Source organism: Centruroides sculpturatus, unplaced genomic scaffold, assembly GCF_000671375.1.
Source record: "Centruroides sculpturatus isolate CEXI.00-Female unplaced genomic scaffold, Cexi_2.0 scaffold1252, whole genome shotgun sequence".
Classification (NCBI taxonomy): Eukaryota; Metazoa; Arthropoda; class Arachnida; order Scorpiones; family Buthidae; genus Centruroides; species Centruroides sculpturatus.
In genome coordinates this window covers 215,212-235,686 of record NW_019385391.1, presented here as the reverse complement: position 1 = coordinate 235,686, position 20,475 = coordinate 215,212, and the positions used below count along the sequence as shown (strand labels likewise).

Here is a 20,475-nt window from a genome sequence, read left to right as displayed (position 1 = left end):
ATTTGACACTAGGAAAACAAAGTCTTGTTATTCTACAATTTTACTGCTCAACCATTGTTGATTCCACTTTTGCTTAGTGTTGTCATGAATATAATTTTTAAGGTTTCTACGTGAGAAAGGGATGTGAGTGTAGTCCAAATCAGTGTCCTTTGCCGCTGACTTAGCCTCAAAGTTGGCTTTTTCATTTCTAAGTATGCCAGCATGGCCGGAAAATATATAAAAGTTATCTTTTTACAAGATTTTTAATATGGTGCTGGATATATGCGATTTTATTGCTATTGCAATTGGGATTTAATAGAGTTTTTAGGACAGACTGAGAATCACTGTAAATGTTGATAGACAGAGTTTTGTTTGGTAGTGAAGTGGCCCACTGAACAGCTTGGTAGTCAGCATCTTGATAATTTGAGATGGAGGTATGTGGGAATTATCTGTATCTTCTAACATATTTTGCCAAAAATATGTCAGTTTGGAGGAAGAAAGAGATACTTGAGCCAACAATGAAGGGAGATTTTGGACCTATCTGTGTAGATATTAATGTCTGCATGAAGCAGATGACACCAAATATACCTTGTGTACACTAAATGTGATCATCACCTTGTTTACAGGTTGATGATCACATTTAGTAGGGTAATTGCAATGTGGTAGCATATGAACAGCCATAGATAGGAGTAGAGACTGTTGTTGAGCCTTGATGTTTGTAGTTCTGATGTAGTAGTTTAGAACCTTTTCTTACAATACAGCTCTGCTAGTATCAGAGGCATTAGTAGAAACAGTTCTGCAGCACTTCAAAATTCTGATGGCAAACTGTCTTTGAAGATAGAGTAATTTATTGCAACTGAATTTTTACTAGTTACATGACCCCAACTAGAGGCCACATAAAGTAGCATTGGTTGTATTGCCCCGTTATATAGATTTACAAGCTTTATGATTTATTCCCCAGGTGCACCTAGTGCATTTTAGCAGCATGTAGTTTATTTATTGACCTTATCCAAGATGTAATTAATATGGCAACGGAATGTGGTTTCTTTTCTCTTGTTTAATTTTGTATGACGTTTCCGTTTACACATGCACTAGCTTGTCGATCTATCAAAGTTTTTTGCGTCCTTTTGTGAAAATTAAAATTAATATAAAAATAAATATTATGACATTGATTAATAATGATAATAATAATAATAATAATAAAGTGCCACCAGCCAGAAGCCTATAAATACCTGGGCATACTGTAGCTGGACAGTATCAGGCATGAGCAAGTGAAAACTGTCATTAGTAGAGAGTACACTCAGAGGATTAGAAAGATTCTCAAAAGCAAGCTCAATGGAGGCAATACCATCAAGGCCATGAACACCTGGGCTATACCTGTCATAAGATACACTGTGGGTATTATAAACTGGACACAAGCAGAAATGGACAATCTCGATAGAAAAACAAGAAAACTCTTGACCGTTTATTGTTCACTACACCTGCGCAGCGATGTAGACCTGTTGTATCTGCCTAGAAGGTTGGGTGGTAGAGGCCTATTACAAGTAAAACGAACTGTTGAAGAAGAAAAATATGCACTGGCAGAATATGTCAAGGACTGTAGGGAGCCTGCACTGATTGCTGTCAATAATAGAAAACTCCTTAAAGCACAGCAGACAAAGAATCAGTATAAGAAAACTACATTACAAGCTAGAGCTGACAGCTGGCATAATAAGGCATTACATGGACAGTTCCTGGACAAAAGTGAAGGAAAAGTGGATAAAGAAAGAACCTGGTTATGGCTTACTAATGGAGCATTGAAGAAGGAGACAGAAGGCCTGATTTTTGCGGCCCAGGAACAAGCAATCAGAACAAACGCAATCAAGGCAAGAATCGAAAAATCTGCTGATGATCCAACATGCAGACTGTGTAAAGAAGCTGATGAAACTATTGATCATATTCTCAGCTGTTGCAAAAAACTTGCACGGACAGACTATAAACAGAGATACAATTTTGTGGCCAAAATGATCCATTGGAACCTGTGCCACAACTATCATATACCTATAGGAAAAAATTGGTGGGAACATAATCCCGAAAAAGTAGTTGAAAATGATTGTGTCAAAATACTTTGGGACTTCCGAATTCAGACTGATAAAGTTCTGGAACATAATACGCCAGACTTTGCGATTGTGGAGAAGAAAAGTGTTGATCATACCGTGTTTCCCCGAAAATAAGACAGTGTCTTATATTAATTTTTGCTCTGAAAAGTGCGCTAGGTCTTATTTTCAGGTAATGTCTTATTTTTTCCAGGAAGAATAATTCACATTTATTATTGAATAAAAAAATTCCCAAGTCGAACTTAGACGAAAGTGACGTATATCCGGTGTGTCGAACTGTCGCCTTTTTATAGCGTCAACATCGGACTCGATGACCAATTAGTGCTTACTGAACCGTAGCACTATGTAAATGTCATGTGGCGTGATTCCCGGCCGACCAATTAGCATCACCAGCCGTAACGTTATGCAAATCTGTGATTCCCAAGCCATAGTCTTATGCAAATCATGCCGTGTGGTGTAATTGTCTGCTGACCAATCAGTGGCTGTACTTTCAACCATCTGTCGATGACCGTTAGGACTAAAAGAAAACTTCGCTAGGTCTTACTTTCAGGGGGAGGTCTTATATTTCGCAATTCAGCAAAATCTGTGCTAGGTCTTATTTTCTGCGGATGTCTTATTTTCGGGGAAACACGGTAGATGTCACCATACCGGGCGACAGTAGAATTGCCAAAAAGAACAAGAAAAACTTAGTCAATATGACCTAAAACTTGAACTGCAACGTCTCTGGCATAAACCAGTACAGGTGGTCCAGTGATTATCAGCACACTGGGGGCTGTGCCAAAAGATCTTAGTCAGCACTTACAAGCCATAAATATTGACAAAATTACTATCTGTCAGCTGAAAAAGGCCACCTTACTTGGATCTGCTCGCATCATTCGAAGATATATCACAATCTTAAATGCTTGGGAAATGTTTGACTTGTGGTTTTATGTTTTTGATAACCAGCATTTCTACCTGTTTGCTGTGTGGACATTGAATAATAATAATAATATCGTTAATAATTAAGAAATAAAGTTCTTAAAATAAATTGTTCAGTCAAATTCATTAAATTTTTATTTTATATTTTTAAATTTGTTCGCATAAAGTCTTTTATAAATAATAGTACATATTAATTAACTAATTAATTAATAATTATATATTTTGAACTTAAGGTTTTTAGCATTTCATAAAAAATATTTTTTTCTTAAAATTTTTCTATAAAATCATGCCTAAATATTACGTAAGATAGGGAAGGGGAGGGAATCAAAGAAAATATTACAGTTTCTTACACAGGGGTGGGTGGGGTCTAGAATGGCCAAAATCACCCTTACATAATTTATGGATGGCCACTAAGTATCTGTTCCACTTTGACAAAAGGAACACTAATGTGTGTGATTTTTGTGGTGTGCAGGATGGTGTTTTAAACTGCTTATTCTCATGCATCATGCTGAATGACATTAATTAAGCAAGATACTCTCCTTCAGATGCAGGTGAAAGGTGTTGCGTGGTCACAGAATCTTAGCATCTACTTGGACAACAAGAACAATTTTGTTCTGCTCACCATCATCAAAGGGGTACTACACACACACGTGTCCATTGATGTGTTAAGTTACAGCTATGGTTCCTCAATCCATGGTGAACAGACTACTATGATAATTTATCTAGGTTTTATTATTATTGTTATTTTTATTAACTCTCATTTAATTGTATATAGTTTATATTTTTCTTAGTTTAACTTTTGCTACTGTATTTTATATTATTATTTCAGGTATCTTGTCATTGTATTTGGTTTATCATTTTATTATTCAAATTTGAGGTTTTTTTTTATCACTTTCATTTTATACCTTATTGTTAATGTCCCATTATTGTATCAATCCAAAATTAATTTATTGTAAATTTGCTGTTTAACATCCCAACTTTGGTGTTGGAGATACAGTAAAGATTATTTGGTGAACTGCAAGATTTGAGAGTCTGGATAAATTGCCAGTTAGAGTGGATGATAGATCAGCTTTGTTGAAGAGCTGTGAAGATTCTCAGAAAGACAATCCAAATCTTTGAAAATGTTGCTGTTGAACAGAGACCTCCACGTAAGGGAGAATGCCGATTGAACAAGTTTCATTTGACAAATCTCAGAAAAGACAAAATTTACCAGCCAGCTAAGTCTACTAATGCTATTTTCTGCATTAGATATTTTCTCATCCAAAACAGTTTTAAATTACATCATCACCACTGCATCTAATGGTCGTAATTTGCGTGTCACATGCATGGTAAGCCGAGCAAACGATATTTCTTTGCAAGTAAAATTAAGATCCTTACGACTGGCAGGTTCATTCACAATCAATAGAACAAGTCTTTCCTCACTTGAGTGAATTCATTCCACAAAAAATTGCAATTGTTTTAGTAATTCATTTTTTGCTATCCATTTATTTGATTGACCAGCAAAAACAATTACTAACAGTAAACCTTTTTTAAATCATAGTCCATTATACATGGAAATACAAAGTGACTGGACGAACTGATTACTGACAGCATTAACATACAAGAGAATAGTGAGGTGATATTTCTACCTCTTTCCCAGATGTAACTTCTTGGCTTTTTTTCCTCCCTTTAACTGACAAAACTTTGGTCAATTAGTGTTGACACACAAAATATTTGTCTGATTGGCATTTTAATGCCAATCAGACCAATATTTTGTGTTGTGTTGGGTTGTGTATTATCCATTGTGTTGGTTAGCTTAAAGTCTTATCTAATTGGTTCTTATCGAAAGCTGCTGCTGCTTATCAAAACTAGTTGATTCAGATGTTCTTAAAGTCACTGTATTTTCATAAAATCATAGTAGAAGTCTTTTGTTGCCATTGTTTTTCTTTTATTGTTTTACAAACTGATGTGCAAGTTTTAAAAGCTATTTTGTTAAGTGGCATTGGCTGGCTATGAATTTTTTAATTTGATTTTCAGAGATCTTGTTCATTAATAAGTTTTTCTGGTAGATTTGCCATTGTCTATGCATGGTATTAATTGTATATCCTGTACTGGTTTTTATTTGAAAAGCATTACTAATAAGAAAATATAATCCTGTTAAACAGTCCACATTTTATCCATTGGATTATTGGTTAATCTAACTTCTATGTACAGAAATTTACATGGTAACCACCATGTAAATTTCTGTACATAGTTTTTTAATTCTATTTTTAGTCATTTATGTATTTGTCATTTTTATGTAAAAGATGCTAATCGGTTGTACTAATTGTTACTTAACATATGAGAATTTTCAATAGCAGCTGTTCTAAAACCTTTCTTGACAAAAACAATTCATTGTTTCTTGTGTTTCAGTTTGATGTTAAATTCCCAAAATTAATTTCTTAATGGATAATCTTTATAGGGGATGCACACTGTCATTATACTGTAATCTCCTAATGTTCTTTTCTTGAATGGCATATTACTTACTTGTCTCTTTTTGTCACTTCCTTACTTATTACTATCTGACAATTGATACCTTGCTCCCTTCCTGTTTGCCTTAAATTTTCCCATATTCACACAAAAAAAAAAGCTATCAGAGGCAAAGTCTCGCCACCTAGGTCTACTTATGTCGACCAATACTACACGGACGCGGCACATCAAAAAAAAAAAACAAACAACATGCAAAATGATTGGTTTTGAAATGAGATATTTTAATAGATGGTTTTAATTTGCTAATATATACATCAAGTTTGACTTAACTTCAATCAAGCTTGTCATTAAATATAACTACATACTGTTGCAGATACTAACTAAAAAACTAAATTTTATCTATTTATATAAAATTATAATGATAATATGTACAAATGATATTTTAGTAAAATCAAAATACTTTCCTATATTTGAATTATGAGTTGAATTGACTAATTTTAAAAACTTCATGTTTGTGTTAAGAATGAAATCAGAAATAATTAAGTTGGTGTCATTATTATCCAATGATGATAAAATGTTTTATTGTTTCTGGTGTTATTTGCATAAAATCTCCTTGCTCACAATTCTAGCTTTATTATTTACATTATTGTCGTCATTCTTTTCTGACTTTTGTCTTTTTAAAACCAAAATTATTCTGTACTAGTATTGCAGTGAAACAAAGATTTTATATAAATCACAGTTTAATAAGAGCATGCTAAAACTCATTATTTCAAATAATTACCTAGTGCATTAATGAAAACCTTATTTATATAAAGATGAGTTTTCTACAACGAAATTCGGCAAACAATGCCAAATAAGAAAACAAAAACTACATTTTTATGTAGAGTTCCTCACCGAGCAAATCTGGTCAACTTTTTGTTTTTCCTGAAATTTCTAAGACTCGCTAACTGTGCAGATGTCACTCGTGGAAAACTAATGATTACGGCATCATAAAATATGATTTGGTAATTTACTTGTCTGGCCCATGGATAGCAATGACTTAATTTACGTTAAGTTGCAACTGTTTTGGTGTAACTTTCGGAGATTCAAAATAAAATCTCAATTATTAGTGTCATCCGTATTATAATAATTTCAATATATTTGCAACTAATCAAATAAGTTTCCCAGTTTGACATTCATTTGGTTTCACTTAATGCAAGAAAAACTCTTACACTTTTGCAAGGTTCCTTGCCATAAACTACAGATAATTTCATTTTTATCCAAAGGTTCTCCATCCTTCTAAATGGTGCATTTTTTTCTAGGTTCACTTTAATAAGGAAAATTGCATAGTGCATTTACTTTCATCACTCTTTGCAAAATTATACAGCAAAAATTAATACATTGTAATTCAAATGTAAATATTTATACGTAATACAAAATAGATATGATCTTTTAGAATAAATAACACATTCATGTTTTTTATGAAGTGTACACAATTTTACTAAACTACACATACAAAGAAAACTATAAAAATAGAGTAAAAATATACAAATGCATATTAAACAAAATTTCAAACATGAACTTAAAACAATTCTCTCTGATCTTTTATTACATTTACTATTATCGACCGATTATAACTTCACAACACGTAATATTAACTTTACACGTAGTACGCACTTTTTAAAATGCCAATCTGCCAAAAGAGTTTGCTCTTCCGGCCGAAGGTTGAATTTTCTGACTTTGGAGTTGCAATTTCAATCCAAAACACCTATAAAAAATAGAAAATCAAATATTAATATTTCCAAATTTTAATTATAATTATGTACCTCAAAGCCTGTTACTGGTGTGAATAAGACATCATCGGGTAAACATATTCGAATTTCGAATAACGTTCTTTCTTTTTTAATGGAATTTCATTGCCGCCTGAAGAAGAACCATGCGGAAGGAACAAAAACGTTTGTGGAAATCTAATTTTTTGTTTTTTGATGTTAATTTCACACCGGTAACATGATTTTAGGTACGTAATTAACTTTACTCCAGTGTTTGGTAGTGTGGAATTTTAATTATACTCATGCTTGTAAATAAATATTGGCATTTTCAAATTTGTGTACAAACAACAACTATTTTACACTTATTATGGACAATTTGCATAATTTATTGATTTCATTTGAAATTTAATTCATGCAATTAATATAGGAAAAAAATTTGTGTTAGTATCTTCTGAAGTTAGACCTGTAATCTATTTATTCCTTTTCAGTCTAATATGCAAGATAGTTTCAAAAAGTTTCCAGAATTGATTTATTACTCAAAAGTTTGAGTAATAACTACAATTGATAAATCAAGCAATGTGTCCTTTGGTAACCACATGCTTTTACCAATGCTGGTATAGCTGCCGAAAACATTATTGGAAGCTGTCTTGCGACAGCGCCTGCAATGCAGATGTTGCGCTCTGTATAATCTCGTCTGCATTCTTGAAGTGACATCCCTTATATCCTCTTCCAACTGGGTAAACAGGTAAAAATTGCATGAGGTCTGCCTTGAGCATTTGTGGCACCACGTGTTGGCAAACTTGGTGTATGTTCAATTGATCGTGCAGGATGGAATGACAACTTCCAACTGAAATTCCTACTGTCTTGACAATCTGCTCAATTAACTGCTGGCTGTCCGACCTCACAATTTCGCATACAACGGACACTTTCTCCTCGGACGTCAATGTTGACGACAACCATTTTGCAAATCAACAGTGATACACACTCATCCCTCACAAAAGTATTTTTGCCAGTCATAAACTTGAGAATGCTTTGTGGAACATTCAACAGACATCCTGAAGCATCTTCAAGGTCTCAGGTTTTTTTCCAATAACACACAAAATTTGATATTCACAAGTTGTTCTTCCACAGACATTTTCACAAGACTCCATTTTATGTCGTCTCACTAACACGATCTTCGGTGAATGGTAACTATCATCATCTTTGCAGAGAGTATGGATTTGTTTGAACACGTTTCTCTATTTCTGACATGTTTAACTAAGACATGAATTACAGGTTCTCTTTTTCATTGACTTTAATTGACTAACCCAACATATTTCTGGAAACTTTGAAGCTACCTTGTAAAAGTTTGGTGGTTATAATTGGTCTGGACTGGACTCCGGTCACCTACTGCTCGACCAACCCGAACAAAGATGTCCTTGAATCTCACGCCCACATGTAGGTGTAACCTGATTGGACCCCTGGTCATTAGTTTTCACACGTCCAAAAACAACCAACCCAACAATTTGCTTTAAATATACACACATACATATAGATAGATACAGGGTAATTTATTTGCATTGGCAAGTTTTCAATTTGAAAAGTTTTGTCACAAACACATCAGTTGTACATGCAAGATCCAAAACCCTTTCACTTGTTTACATGTTTGTCTTTCCTTTTTTGCAATCTTCAAAAACAGTTGTAAAAGTTAATGTATTTGTCAAACTCAGAGTGGGAGATGGTGTCATGGTGAGAGTAATCTCTCACCATGACACCATTAAGCTGGGAAAATGATTGATGAAAAAGTCAAGATTCATAAAACAGGCAATTTCCAGCTTAAATATACAAAAGATGAGGAAAACACTTTACACGATAATTAGATAATTGGTCCAGATGTCCCAACTGAAGTGAGAAAAACCTCCCTCCCCATCACCCCAGGGGTTTGTAAGTGAATGTTGGAGGAAGTGATAGCACATCTTGGTAATAAGGGAGATGCCTGTGCAAAATTCAACTCTTCCTTTTGCATTCATTGGCCACTAGCAACAGCAGGAGCCAATGAATGCAAAAGGAAGAGTTGAATTTTGACCAATCCAAATCACAGATTTTGAGTCCAAATTGTATAAAGAGAACTGACATCCAAGGACAAGTGTGAGTCACTACCATTGTACAGAATGTTCATAGCCACTGAGAATCTCGAGTGAGTTGCTGCCACCGAGAATTTCCAAGGTCGTCGTTGCTGAGAATCGTGTCAATATTGGATAGTCGTACCTCACAGACATCTGTCGACCCGACCAGACCATCCAGTGTCATCCAAACAACCAATCGAGAGCCCCGAAAGTCACCCAAACAAGATCAAAAATCTATATTCTCACATTATCTCCCACCTGGACTACCACATTTCAAGCATCAGTTTCGACTACTTGTAATAATTTTTCCTTAAAAATCAACACAATTATAATTGTACATTTGTGTATATGTTTCTGTGTCTGTAACCACTGCCTCCTTAAGTCTCCATTCTCTCGTGTCATCCTGACAGAAGAATGAGAGCAATGAGTAACTTTACTTTGAAACCTATCGTAAGGGTGTTTTACCAACAAAAGGGTCGGGCAATGGCTCACATATAAAGTACAAACTCTGCTGTAACAGCAAAATAAGGTGGGCATTTCATTGGTTTCATCACGTGAGAAAAGTGAAGACTGCACCATCCTCGAAGTCAACTCCACCACACACAACACATCAATCAACGTTCGACATCATCCAAAAACAGCGATAATTCTAGGTAAAATTTACTTTTGAAATCCCATTAAAAGAGTGATGCAGGAGAAGAGATTTATTAGGTCTATAATAATATGAACATTTTTAATATAGAAACACACAATAAAGTAATAAATATGTTTATAATAGTTTTACAATGAATTGCAAAATTCAACAAGTGTGCAGAAATTTGCTTACAAAATTGTTCTCCACTTTTAGCCATGCTGAAAACATCAATTGCAGAGAAAATTCCAGTTCTGAAGTATATCTTTCAATGGACAAGGCTAAAAGTGAAGCAAGTATCTCCTGACGCACTGATGAGTGAAGGTAGTTCTCGATTAGTTTTTAACTTAGAAAACAATAGTTTTGCAGGTGCAACAGATACTGGTACAATTATATTTTCAATAATTACTAAACTGTACTACCAAAGTTGCAAGCTGCTAGGCACTTTTTTTCGCCTGTATGTAGTCACTTGTTTGAAAATGTACCTATGTTGATTACAGTGCATATAAACACTACATTTTGTTTTTGGATAACATCAAACAATGCATTGGCATGCTGTTTTATGGCAGAGTCAACTTGGAGGGAGAGTCAATAATAATATAGTAGACTAAGTTGTCAATAATACTCAAACTGACAACTTGCAATCTGCTACCCTTTACTATAAAATTGCAAAATCCTTATAAGAATTATAAATAAAAATGCAAAATATATTCAAAGTAGAGACTATGCATGCCCAGTATCATATCATCTGCTTCTGGAAAATTCTACTTTTAGGATTTGATCAATACAAAAAGAAACAGGGAAAGCCCTCTACAAAGTTGTTTAACATGTTTATTTTAGTTTCATTAAAGCTTCAGTTGTTGATGAAGTAAAGCATGCCTTGCTGACACTAATATTATCTTCATAAAATACATTAAATCTGACTTAGAGAACCTGTAACCGATGCGTATCCAATTGTTCATTCAACAACCAAACGTTTTCATAACCCCTTCTGGGTTCTTCATCAGGAGAACAGCTGGATCGAACAGCAAAAAACGAAGACACGATGTTTGAATAAATCCGAACTTCGTAAAGTTTGAATCGTTCAATTCGCTTAATCCGTCACGAGATAAGATTGAAATTGTTCTAATTCGACGGTCGATGTTCAAATTTTATCGGCCTTTCCATGGCGTGGCAAAACCTACTCCATACAGAGTGATAACAAAATTATATTACGCCTTAAAAATAAATGATAATAGTGAACATGAGAATATTAAATATCTTCATAAATTTAAGTGCATGTGTCACTGTGTTGTAAATGTATCAAACATGTCATAATCAACTTGAAAATTGCAAAATGAGATAAATCCAGCACTGGTTATGTTGTCTTTTGGTACGGAATGGCATATGGATTGCCATTCCGTCACCATGGCAATGCACATGTATAACTGTATTCTTTTAAAATCCATTTGTGCTGTTCCATTTTTCAAAATAACTTCATAATCGTTGTTCTACGCTTTCACTGGTTCAAATCTCACTGGTTTTAAACCTGATGAAGACCGAAAGTACGGTCGAAAACGTTTGTTTGCTATTAAATTGTTTACTACTGGACGTTTAAGGTTTAGGAGTGTTAATTTATATGCTTTCCAGTATTCACGTAAGAAGATTTTAAATTCCATAAATTATAAATGATGGTTATAACTTCTAAAACTCAAACTGCACTTACTATCATAAATCAACATGCTCAGGAAGATTTATACATAGAAGATTCATTAATACAGAAAGCGCAAAAGACGGCATTGTATGCAGGGATAAGAAGAAAGAGGAAGAGTTCACCGAAATGGAGTACAGGGTGCCACTAACCAGCATATACAAGAAAATAGGTATAGCAAGTAATAAGAAAATAGTCTGTAAGAGGAACTCCATGATTTTTCAAATGCTATGAAATGATAAAGCACCCATAGACAAAAAAACTGGTTCCAGGGGTATACAGAATACCGTTACAAGATAAAAGGTGCCAAAAGGAGCTTCATTATATAGGGGCCACAAAAAGATTGATTAACAAAAGGTTGAAAGAGCATAAAGGGGATATTAGGTATGAACAATCGGTCACGGCATTAGCAAATTACGTGATCGCAGAACCAGCAGAGGTTTCGGTTGACTGGGATAAAGCAGAACTTATACAAAAAGTTTCAAACATACAGCATCTAAAATATACAGAAGCATGGTATATTAATAAATACAACAAAAACGGGCAAGCCATAAATTTTCGGGAATCACGTAAACTAGCATCGGCACGGAAAGTGGCGAATTTGCAAATTTAAAGAACAAGCCGACGCAATTCGAATCTACGATGATTTGAATTAAAAGATACACATTCTAGAAGTTTCCGTTAAGAAAAAGAACATTCATCTCAAATGAAGTTTTTTTGTTTTTGTTTTCGAACCCGAAGAAGGTCAGTGAAGCTGTCCAAAAACGTTAGTTGGTAGCAAAATTAAGCTGCACGTTAAAGGTTTTCTTGGAGCATGTTGATTTATAAATGATGATTATTATTTGAAAATCTTTGATGATTCTCAATGCATGAATAATTAACTAAAAAGTCAAAGATCTTAATGAAAAGTATCGTAATACGTAATTGCAGAATATTTTAAGATTATTTATATCATCATTAATTTTATGTTAAACTAATACTTTATACATTAAGCAAGTATTTTCTTAAAGGGAAAAAATTGCATCCAATTAAATTTAATTGAAATTTTTATGAATCAGATAAATTATTCACAAATTATCTCAAATATTTTCCAAAAATCAAATTTACCTTCTAAAAACACAAATGCATCAATTACACCAACTGAAGATTCTGAAAAGGAAATTGCAAAATTAAAAATTCTATAAACCACATCAATATTTCAGGTAACATAATAACTTATATGTATTTAATATTAAACAGCATTTGTGAATTAAGTATTTTTTGATTAATTTTAAATCTTTAATTAACTAATAATTTTCTTTGTAAAATTTATAATCAATCAATACAATACGTATTGTACACAATCAAATTTGACGTAATGCATAACCAGACTATTCAAGATCCCCCGAATATAGACTTAGAAACATGAATAAATAATTTTATTACAGCTTTATCAAAAATTGGCAAGAGAACAATGTTAAAAGATAGATTAAAACAACAACAATAGTTAATTAAGAAATTTATACTAAATGGCTATCCAAATAGATTATTGGCAAAATGGATTAAAACTTATAAAGAAAATAGATTTAAGATTAAATTTAAAAAACAGAATGATAAATACATATCCATTCCTTATATACAGGGTATATTCAAAAAATATAAAAATTTTTTTACATAGTAAAATTACTAAATGACATAGTATTGTCTGCAAAGTTAAAGAATAAAGTGGATTTTAATGTAAATTAAATTGCAAAATACAGTATAAATTTTTCAGGTGTTGTGTACTGTATAAGTTAAATTGTTCTTGTAGTAAATTATATAGGACAAACTAAACAAATATTAAGGGTGGGACTGAAGGAACATGAAGCAGCCATTCAATTAAAATATCATCAGTCCCCATGCTTCCCTCATTGTGAAGACAATAATTGTGAAATTAATACAGGTAATATTAAAATACTATAAAGAGAAAAAGATGTATATTTGCTACGGTTTAAAGAGCATATTGCAATAATACAATGTAAAAATTGACTTAATTTAAATCACAGATTGGAGATTAATCCTGTATGGTATGAAATACTTCTCAACTATATTGTAAATGCAAACTGGGAGAGAAAACAAGTTGTATGACTAATTTGTTGGAAGGTTAGTGTTTTGTATCTTATATTTTGTAATTAATATATCTGTAAGTTTGTTTATGCATTCCTTTGTGAATTTATAGCCCGAGGAGGAATTAAAAAAGTTTAATCTGAAATGCATTGCTGTTTATAAAGGAAAAGAATAAAATAGCTGTTGTTCAAAATCTTAAATCTCCAAAAGTTCTTAACCAATTGCTTTGAAATTTTGACACTAGTCTTATGCTTCATAATTGTTTGGTTCTTAACATCACTTCCTGCTTTCCTATCTAAATTTGAAGTGTGACTCATAACATTACTAGAAGTGTGGTGCATGAGACTCCCATTGCAGCTTGACATTCTGCTGTTTTTTTGGAAGTGCACTTTGTGATTCAATTTCATGCCAAATCTCAAAATAAATGGACTGGAGTTTTTATCTCCACTTTGGTGATTTTCACACTATGAAGTACAACCCCTGCCTTCTGTCACAGTTTAAAATAAAATTGGATTTTTCACATTCAATTTTAACATGTTCTTCATACAGAAGAAAAGCAACCAAAAATTGTCAATATGGAGTCAATATGTCTTAAAAGGAGTCAATACATGAAAAGGGTTGGGAATCCCTGGTTTAAAGCAATTTTGGTCAGGAACATCAGATTTGTTCTTACAATGATAGTATTCCATTCGAAGAATTTGATCCCAATTGATAAGCACATATGTTTTGCCATCTATCATCAAACAAACTGTATTTCTGACCAAGTATTTTGGTAAATTTTTCTACAGTTCTATTTTGCTGTTGCTCCCAATCCACAGAGTACTTTGATGTCTGCCTTTTTGGTATGATTTTTTAGATTATTGATTTTGATCTAATTGTAGATCATCTTTGATAACCCAAGTTTGCAGGCTCCGTTCTGACAGAGACATTTAGGTTTTCAATAATTTGTTTTTTTTTATACCACTCTGGGCATCAACACGGTCCTTGAACAACCAGATTTTTTTCTGGTGCTCGGTGGTTCCACATCTGACATCAGAGCCGGCCCTACCATAGGGCGAACGGAGCAGCCGCTCCAGGCGCTAAGTCCTATCGGACGCCTCAGTGGTAAAGAAAATTAAAGGGTATAAATTAGGAGCAACCAAGGGGGGCGCCATAATAGGATCTCGCTCCATCCTAAAACTTGCCACGGGCCGGCACTGTCTGACATATCTTATAAATTTTTATTGTATTTCTTAGAATTACCTCCTTCATAAAATGGCAATGTGTCTGGAGCAAGTTCTCAACTATACAATTGAAAAAGTGCATAATATGCCTACCAAGGGCTTCTGATTCAGATTGCTTCAGTTTTGAAGCTATGACCATTAGCTTCATATAGCATTTGTATAGTCATTGTTATATGTAGAATATATTAAATTTCCTGTCATAAAGCCAAAGCAAAGACTGATGACTTTTTCCTTAGATATTTCTTAACTGACAAAATTCTAATACAAAGTCCAAATAAAAATAACAAATTACTTTTAATATGGGCATCTTAGCAAGGACTCACAACGAGAACAGGATCAGAACTTTACTGTGGGGTCATGCATTGATAATTTTTAAGACTAGTTTTTTAATCGTGCAAAAGTGAGATCTGAGAAATTTGATTTTAAAAAAACAACTATAAAAAGATTTAAATATTTCAAACCTATGTCTTTCTTCTGTAATGTTTTTTTCTTTGCTTGCTGAGTGAAAGTATATGCTTCTTTTGCTAATGACTGCACAAAAAGTTCCTGTAAAAGAAAGAAAAAAACCTATTTAAAATTTTATATGTCTAGACAATACTGGTCAGTTATTATTTGAAATATATAGAAATGTATCAAAATCCAAACACAACCAACCAAATTAAGTCATATGTTTTATGGTCATTTTAATGCTACAACTTATTGAAAATGGCTATTGCCATATGATCCTTAATTAATTGATAACTAGTAACTTAATTTGATCTAAAAGTAGTAAGTGGCTGACCATAATTTAAAATCTTAGGTCTCTCTAAAACTTCAACATCCTAAATAAAGAAATTAAAATCCCAACATCTATAGACGTTTTATGAAATTGCAACATTGTCTTGTTTGATAATACAAAATAACAAAAATGTGGATATTTACAATTATGAAGTGTAGCACATGCAACATATTAGGTATCTTTTTTAAGAAGTAAGCTAAGGTATCTAAGGTATTAACACTCGTGCTACTGCTGATCGAATGAAAAAAATATATTTTTTTTATACATAAATGCTACAAATATGCCGTTTTAACATTATTTAACTACATATTTAATGGTTTTATTATTTATTATTTTAATTCATGCAATAGAATCATTTTTTTCATTTGCCTAGTACCTGAATAAAGTGTCAGTACTAAGCAAATGAATTTGCTAATCTGTTACCATCTGAATTTACCATCTGGTATTGCAAAGTTTACTATATTATATCGTATAGCTTACACAAAAATTGCAAAATTTACCAAATCAAGTGTGTTTGAATACATTACTCAAAAATATAGACATATCTTTTTAATAATTTAAATTCATATACTAATAGCCAAAGGACACTAAATTTAAAATGTTAAAAATTTTGCCACTTAACTCTTCGGCTGCACAGACAAAGTTTTAGTACCAGAATCCATTTACATCAATATCAAATTACCTCGACAAGAATTTTCTTCACAACATGGGCATGTACCAAAAGCATCGTCTTACTTAATATCTATGTATACAGTAGCCAACGACACTTAATTTTGCTTGGCATGCCTTACCACACCTTACGAAACCAAAACATCTGCCTCAATTGTATGTTATCATAAAAGGACTTCCAGACTGTTGATAAACTTTCAGCATCTCTGAGGTTGATGCACTGCGTTACTGGGATCAGGCAGCGATTATTAAAACATCTGCCAAACAATTGTTTTCATTTTGTTTCTAATAGAAGAATAAAGACTTCAAAAATATTTGAGGCAGAGCTTTAGCAATGCCTGTTTTATGTGGCTTACAGAATTGTGTTAATTCTCAAAATCTGTTTGATCAATTTTGATTAAACTTTGCCATTTTCCATTAATTGCAATGAGGAATTCAAAAATGTAATCAGGGTCCATTTTAGTATAAAAGATAGAAATCCACGACTTCGTTTTCGATATACAGAGGTATTAAAGTATCTCTTTGATGCAACTGAGCGCATCTAATGCAATTTTGGCCTAGGGGTCAAGAATAAAAAAAACTGCTTTGTGTGCACCTAACAAAAAATAGGAACAAAAAACAAAACACTAGATCGAACAAGTAATTATTTATTTCCCATCAGTCCATCGTCACAATGTTGGACTCTTCACCTCAAATTACCATATTTACTCACATATAAGACAAAGTTTTTATTCATTTTTCACTGCTTCAAAAACCTAGGTGGTCCTATATGCACAATTGAAGGATTCTTTGCGCTTTTGCAATAATTTTCGTAAACTGTGTATTTGCATTTTTTATCAGATTCTCATCTTCTGGTGTTTAAAAACAAAAGTATTTTATCTGGGCTGTTTGAATCATTCTTGTGTATTGTCAGGAGTGAGGATGAATAGCAATAGGAAAAGCAAAGCTTTTGAATTGAATTCCAAAATTACACTGGAGCCCGATATAAGTTTTAATTCATTCCCATGTGAAAACAGATGATTATTCGGAAATCAGAATTTGGAGAAATTTGTGAGTGTAATCGACGGAGCGTTGTTTTGACTGTTAAGAATTGGCAAAAAAGGTTCCTGATTGTCCAGCTTTACATGAACAAATTATGTTGTAGATTTTACAAGATTTTTCCTAAAAGTTTAAAATGCCAGTAATTTTTGCATGACAATGTGTGCACTTGCGTGCATTTGATATTTTATTTGTGATTAAATGAAACAAAATTAGAATTGTATTAATAAATCTAATTTTCTTTATCATCTTTTTCTTGTTGTATCAGAATGATTCCAATTTGTATACAATGAAATTTGTTTCGGAACCTTTTTAAATTTGAACTTTCTAGTGTGCGATCTCATAGACATAAAATTACAATATATATGCAATAATAATATGTACAAACATACAAATAATTTTCTTTCTATATTATTAAAACTAATTTTCTTTATTTTGATCTTTAAAGTCACACGTTGTCCTATATGCAAGATCGTCTTATATGTGAGTAAATATGGTAGTACTGTAGTGTCTTGTCCCCGTACACCATACTTTTCCTTAATAATAGAGTCATGCCAGTCATCTAACTCATTTAGGGAAAAATTTTGGAATTGAAATAACGTGACTTCCAGTCAAAACCGGAAGTTCATATTAGTTAATTGTTATCCCTAAGGTTTCCATATTCAGTCTCATCTTTCATCTATCTAACTCCATTCTCGAGATTAAGAAAAGACATAAAGACGACCATGGAAATTTATAGGTCTACAATTTTTTCAAATTGCAGTTCAACAATCAATGGCAATTGCTTTGTTTCTAGATTCTTTTTTTCTGTCTCCGCATCAATTATGTCACAATACGACACAATCGAACCACGTCCTAGTAAAATTCAACGAGGACGACACGGCCAAACGTCTGACACACTCTTAGGAACCACTTTCTTTTTATAAGCAGACAAAAGAATGTCTAGTGCAAAAAAAAAAAAAACAGTCCCACCACAATTTTAACTTAGGCAGAAGAACAACGTTCAGAAAACAGATCAGTCATTCCTTACGAACAGGGTCTTCCACAAATAAAAAATGCTTGTTGGACAGACATCGCCCGCATCCGCTCACGAACGAGTACATTTAATAGAACCAAAGCGGAAAAATAGGCACAGCATAAAATATCTTTTATAAAATATTTCTATTATTTTCATTTTTTCAATTGTCGAATTTTTGTACAAAAATAACATTTCCACGAGGTTCTATTAGCTCGACACGGCTTTGGCTTTGCCGTCGGGTACGATAACAGACGCCAACGACATCGTCGCGACATTAACAGCCACAGAGCACGCCCTCGGGAGCAAAAAAGCGAAAGGAACGGCACCCGTAAACGCGATCCCCGGCGAGACGTAGTCCCCGAAATCGGCAGCACGCTCCGCCGAGACTACAGCATCTAACCATTTAGCCGGGACGACCGCGCCGGCTTCGAGTAGCCCGCCAGACCGTCGGCAAAGCACTCGATGTCGTATTCTTTAGAGGTGCGGGAGCTCGCCCCAGGCGGGTGCCAAGGCTCAAACGACGAAGAGCCGGAACGAGACAGAGCAGAAATAACGGGCAGTTGTACCGGTTCAAGGTAAAAACAGTTTTCTGCCGGTACAAGTTAACGCATTTATTATCCGTTATAGACACCGATGGCGGCACCCGTAACTCGACCGCGCCCATTAAGCACACGACGGATTTAGCGGAGCAGACGGCGCGACTCCCCGTATACCCGATACTCTCCGATGCGACGGCGCCCGGAGTACGCAGATTTCGGGAGGCCACGTTCGGCCGAGGGTCGCATCGGGAAATGCGGTACTTTCGACCTTTCCGCTCACGCGGGTACGCTCCGTAGCTCCGTCAAGGTTCCGACGGCGCCATTCGCAGGCAATCTTACCCGCCGTCGGGCACGGGCGCATTAAACTTTAAGTACCGACGCACCATCACACAAAATGCAATTCGTCAACAGAATACATAAAAATAATAACGTATCCGTAACTTAACGCAACCGAAGTTCTCGCAGGTAAATTCGCATTGGTAATGCTGCGAAACATCGCGGGTAAGTTTTGCATTTTAAGCAATTTTGCAGTAAATAAATTTCAAACTTCGTAGCCTTCGAGTATCGGCTACCGGTACATCCACGTTATTTAGGAAATAGCTCAGGGCAAAAAATTTATTTTTATACGAAGCGTCGTAATATAAATGTGCTTTTATTTATCTGCGAAGGAAATTCTACGCATTCAAACTCGGAACGTTACCGACCGTGGCCTTGGCCACCAGCAGAACGGCTTCTTGACTGGCAAGGGTGACGTCCGGATCCAACTTCATCAGAGTCTTGACTCTGGACAGAGGAATTCTCGTCAGTTTGTCGGGCTTGTCGTCGGTTCGCTCGTCGATCTCGGCCCCGTCGCCCGAATCCTCCAAATTTGCCGCCATTTTCTTTTCCGCAGTCGTGTTGCCAACTCCGACTTTCTCTCGCGTTCCATGCCCTCCAGGCTACCCGGACAATTGCCACCTCGAAATCGGAAATTTTATTTTCGGTAAACGGATTTTATGTGAGGATATTCTAAACAAAACGATTATTATGAGTTATTATGTGGCGTCAGATAGTTAAGGTAAATGCGCCCGGTGGCGCACTCGATATTTAATCTTGGGGGAGCCGAGTCGACGGATGGAAAGTTTGTAATGCCAATTCGATAAAATTCTCACCTTATGCCACCGCTAAATGTAGAAATAGAGGACACCACATAATATTAATTAGGAAAATATTTTTGGAGAATTTGCTAGTATTTTTCTCTTTTACTTTGCCGGGGCCCCTCCGGAGGGTCCCCCTCCGAGTGCGCCGCTACCTGTATATCATCAATTTTATTGTTCTGTCGAATAATCAGTAAATGCCGTATATTTATAAACAAGGATGGAGTGTCGGAGTCGGAAAATTTATCGACTCCCGACTCCCAACCTTACGTCGCGTTGACCTTTAAAAAATTTTAAAACTTAAAGCCGTTAATTCTGTTATTTTTTACTTTTACGTTTCCGGCTGTTATGTATACGTAACAAGGGAAAGTAAA

General features: G+C 34.4%; 1 protein-coding gene across 2 annotated transcripts; it reads right to left on the bottom strand.

Annotated features, from left to right (window-relative positions):
• Positions 1-5,280: 5,280 nt before the first annotated feature.
• On the bottom strand, positions 5,281-19,941 carry LOC111638451 (DNA polymerase epsilon subunit 4-like). 2 transcript variants are annotated; one of them, XM_023384167.1, is made up of 4 exons: positions 19,666-19,941; positions 15,385-15,469; positions 12,723-12,764; positions 5,281-7,188 (listed from the first exon to the last, which is right to left on the bottom strand). In XM_023384167.1, exons 1-3 carry the CDS (start codon positions 19,841-19,843, stop codon positions 12,743-12,745), a joined length of 285 nt encoding a protein of 94 aa, XP_023239935.1. In that variant the 5' UTR covers positions 19,844-19,941; the 3' UTR covers positions 5,281-7,188; positions 12,723-12,742. The 2 variants fall into 2 exon arrangements, with proteins under 2 accessions (XP_023239935.1, XP_023239934.1); XM_023384166.1 differs by having other exon boundaries at positions 5,643-7,188; positions 19,670-19,883.
• Positions 19,942-20,475: the final 534 nt, after the last annotated feature.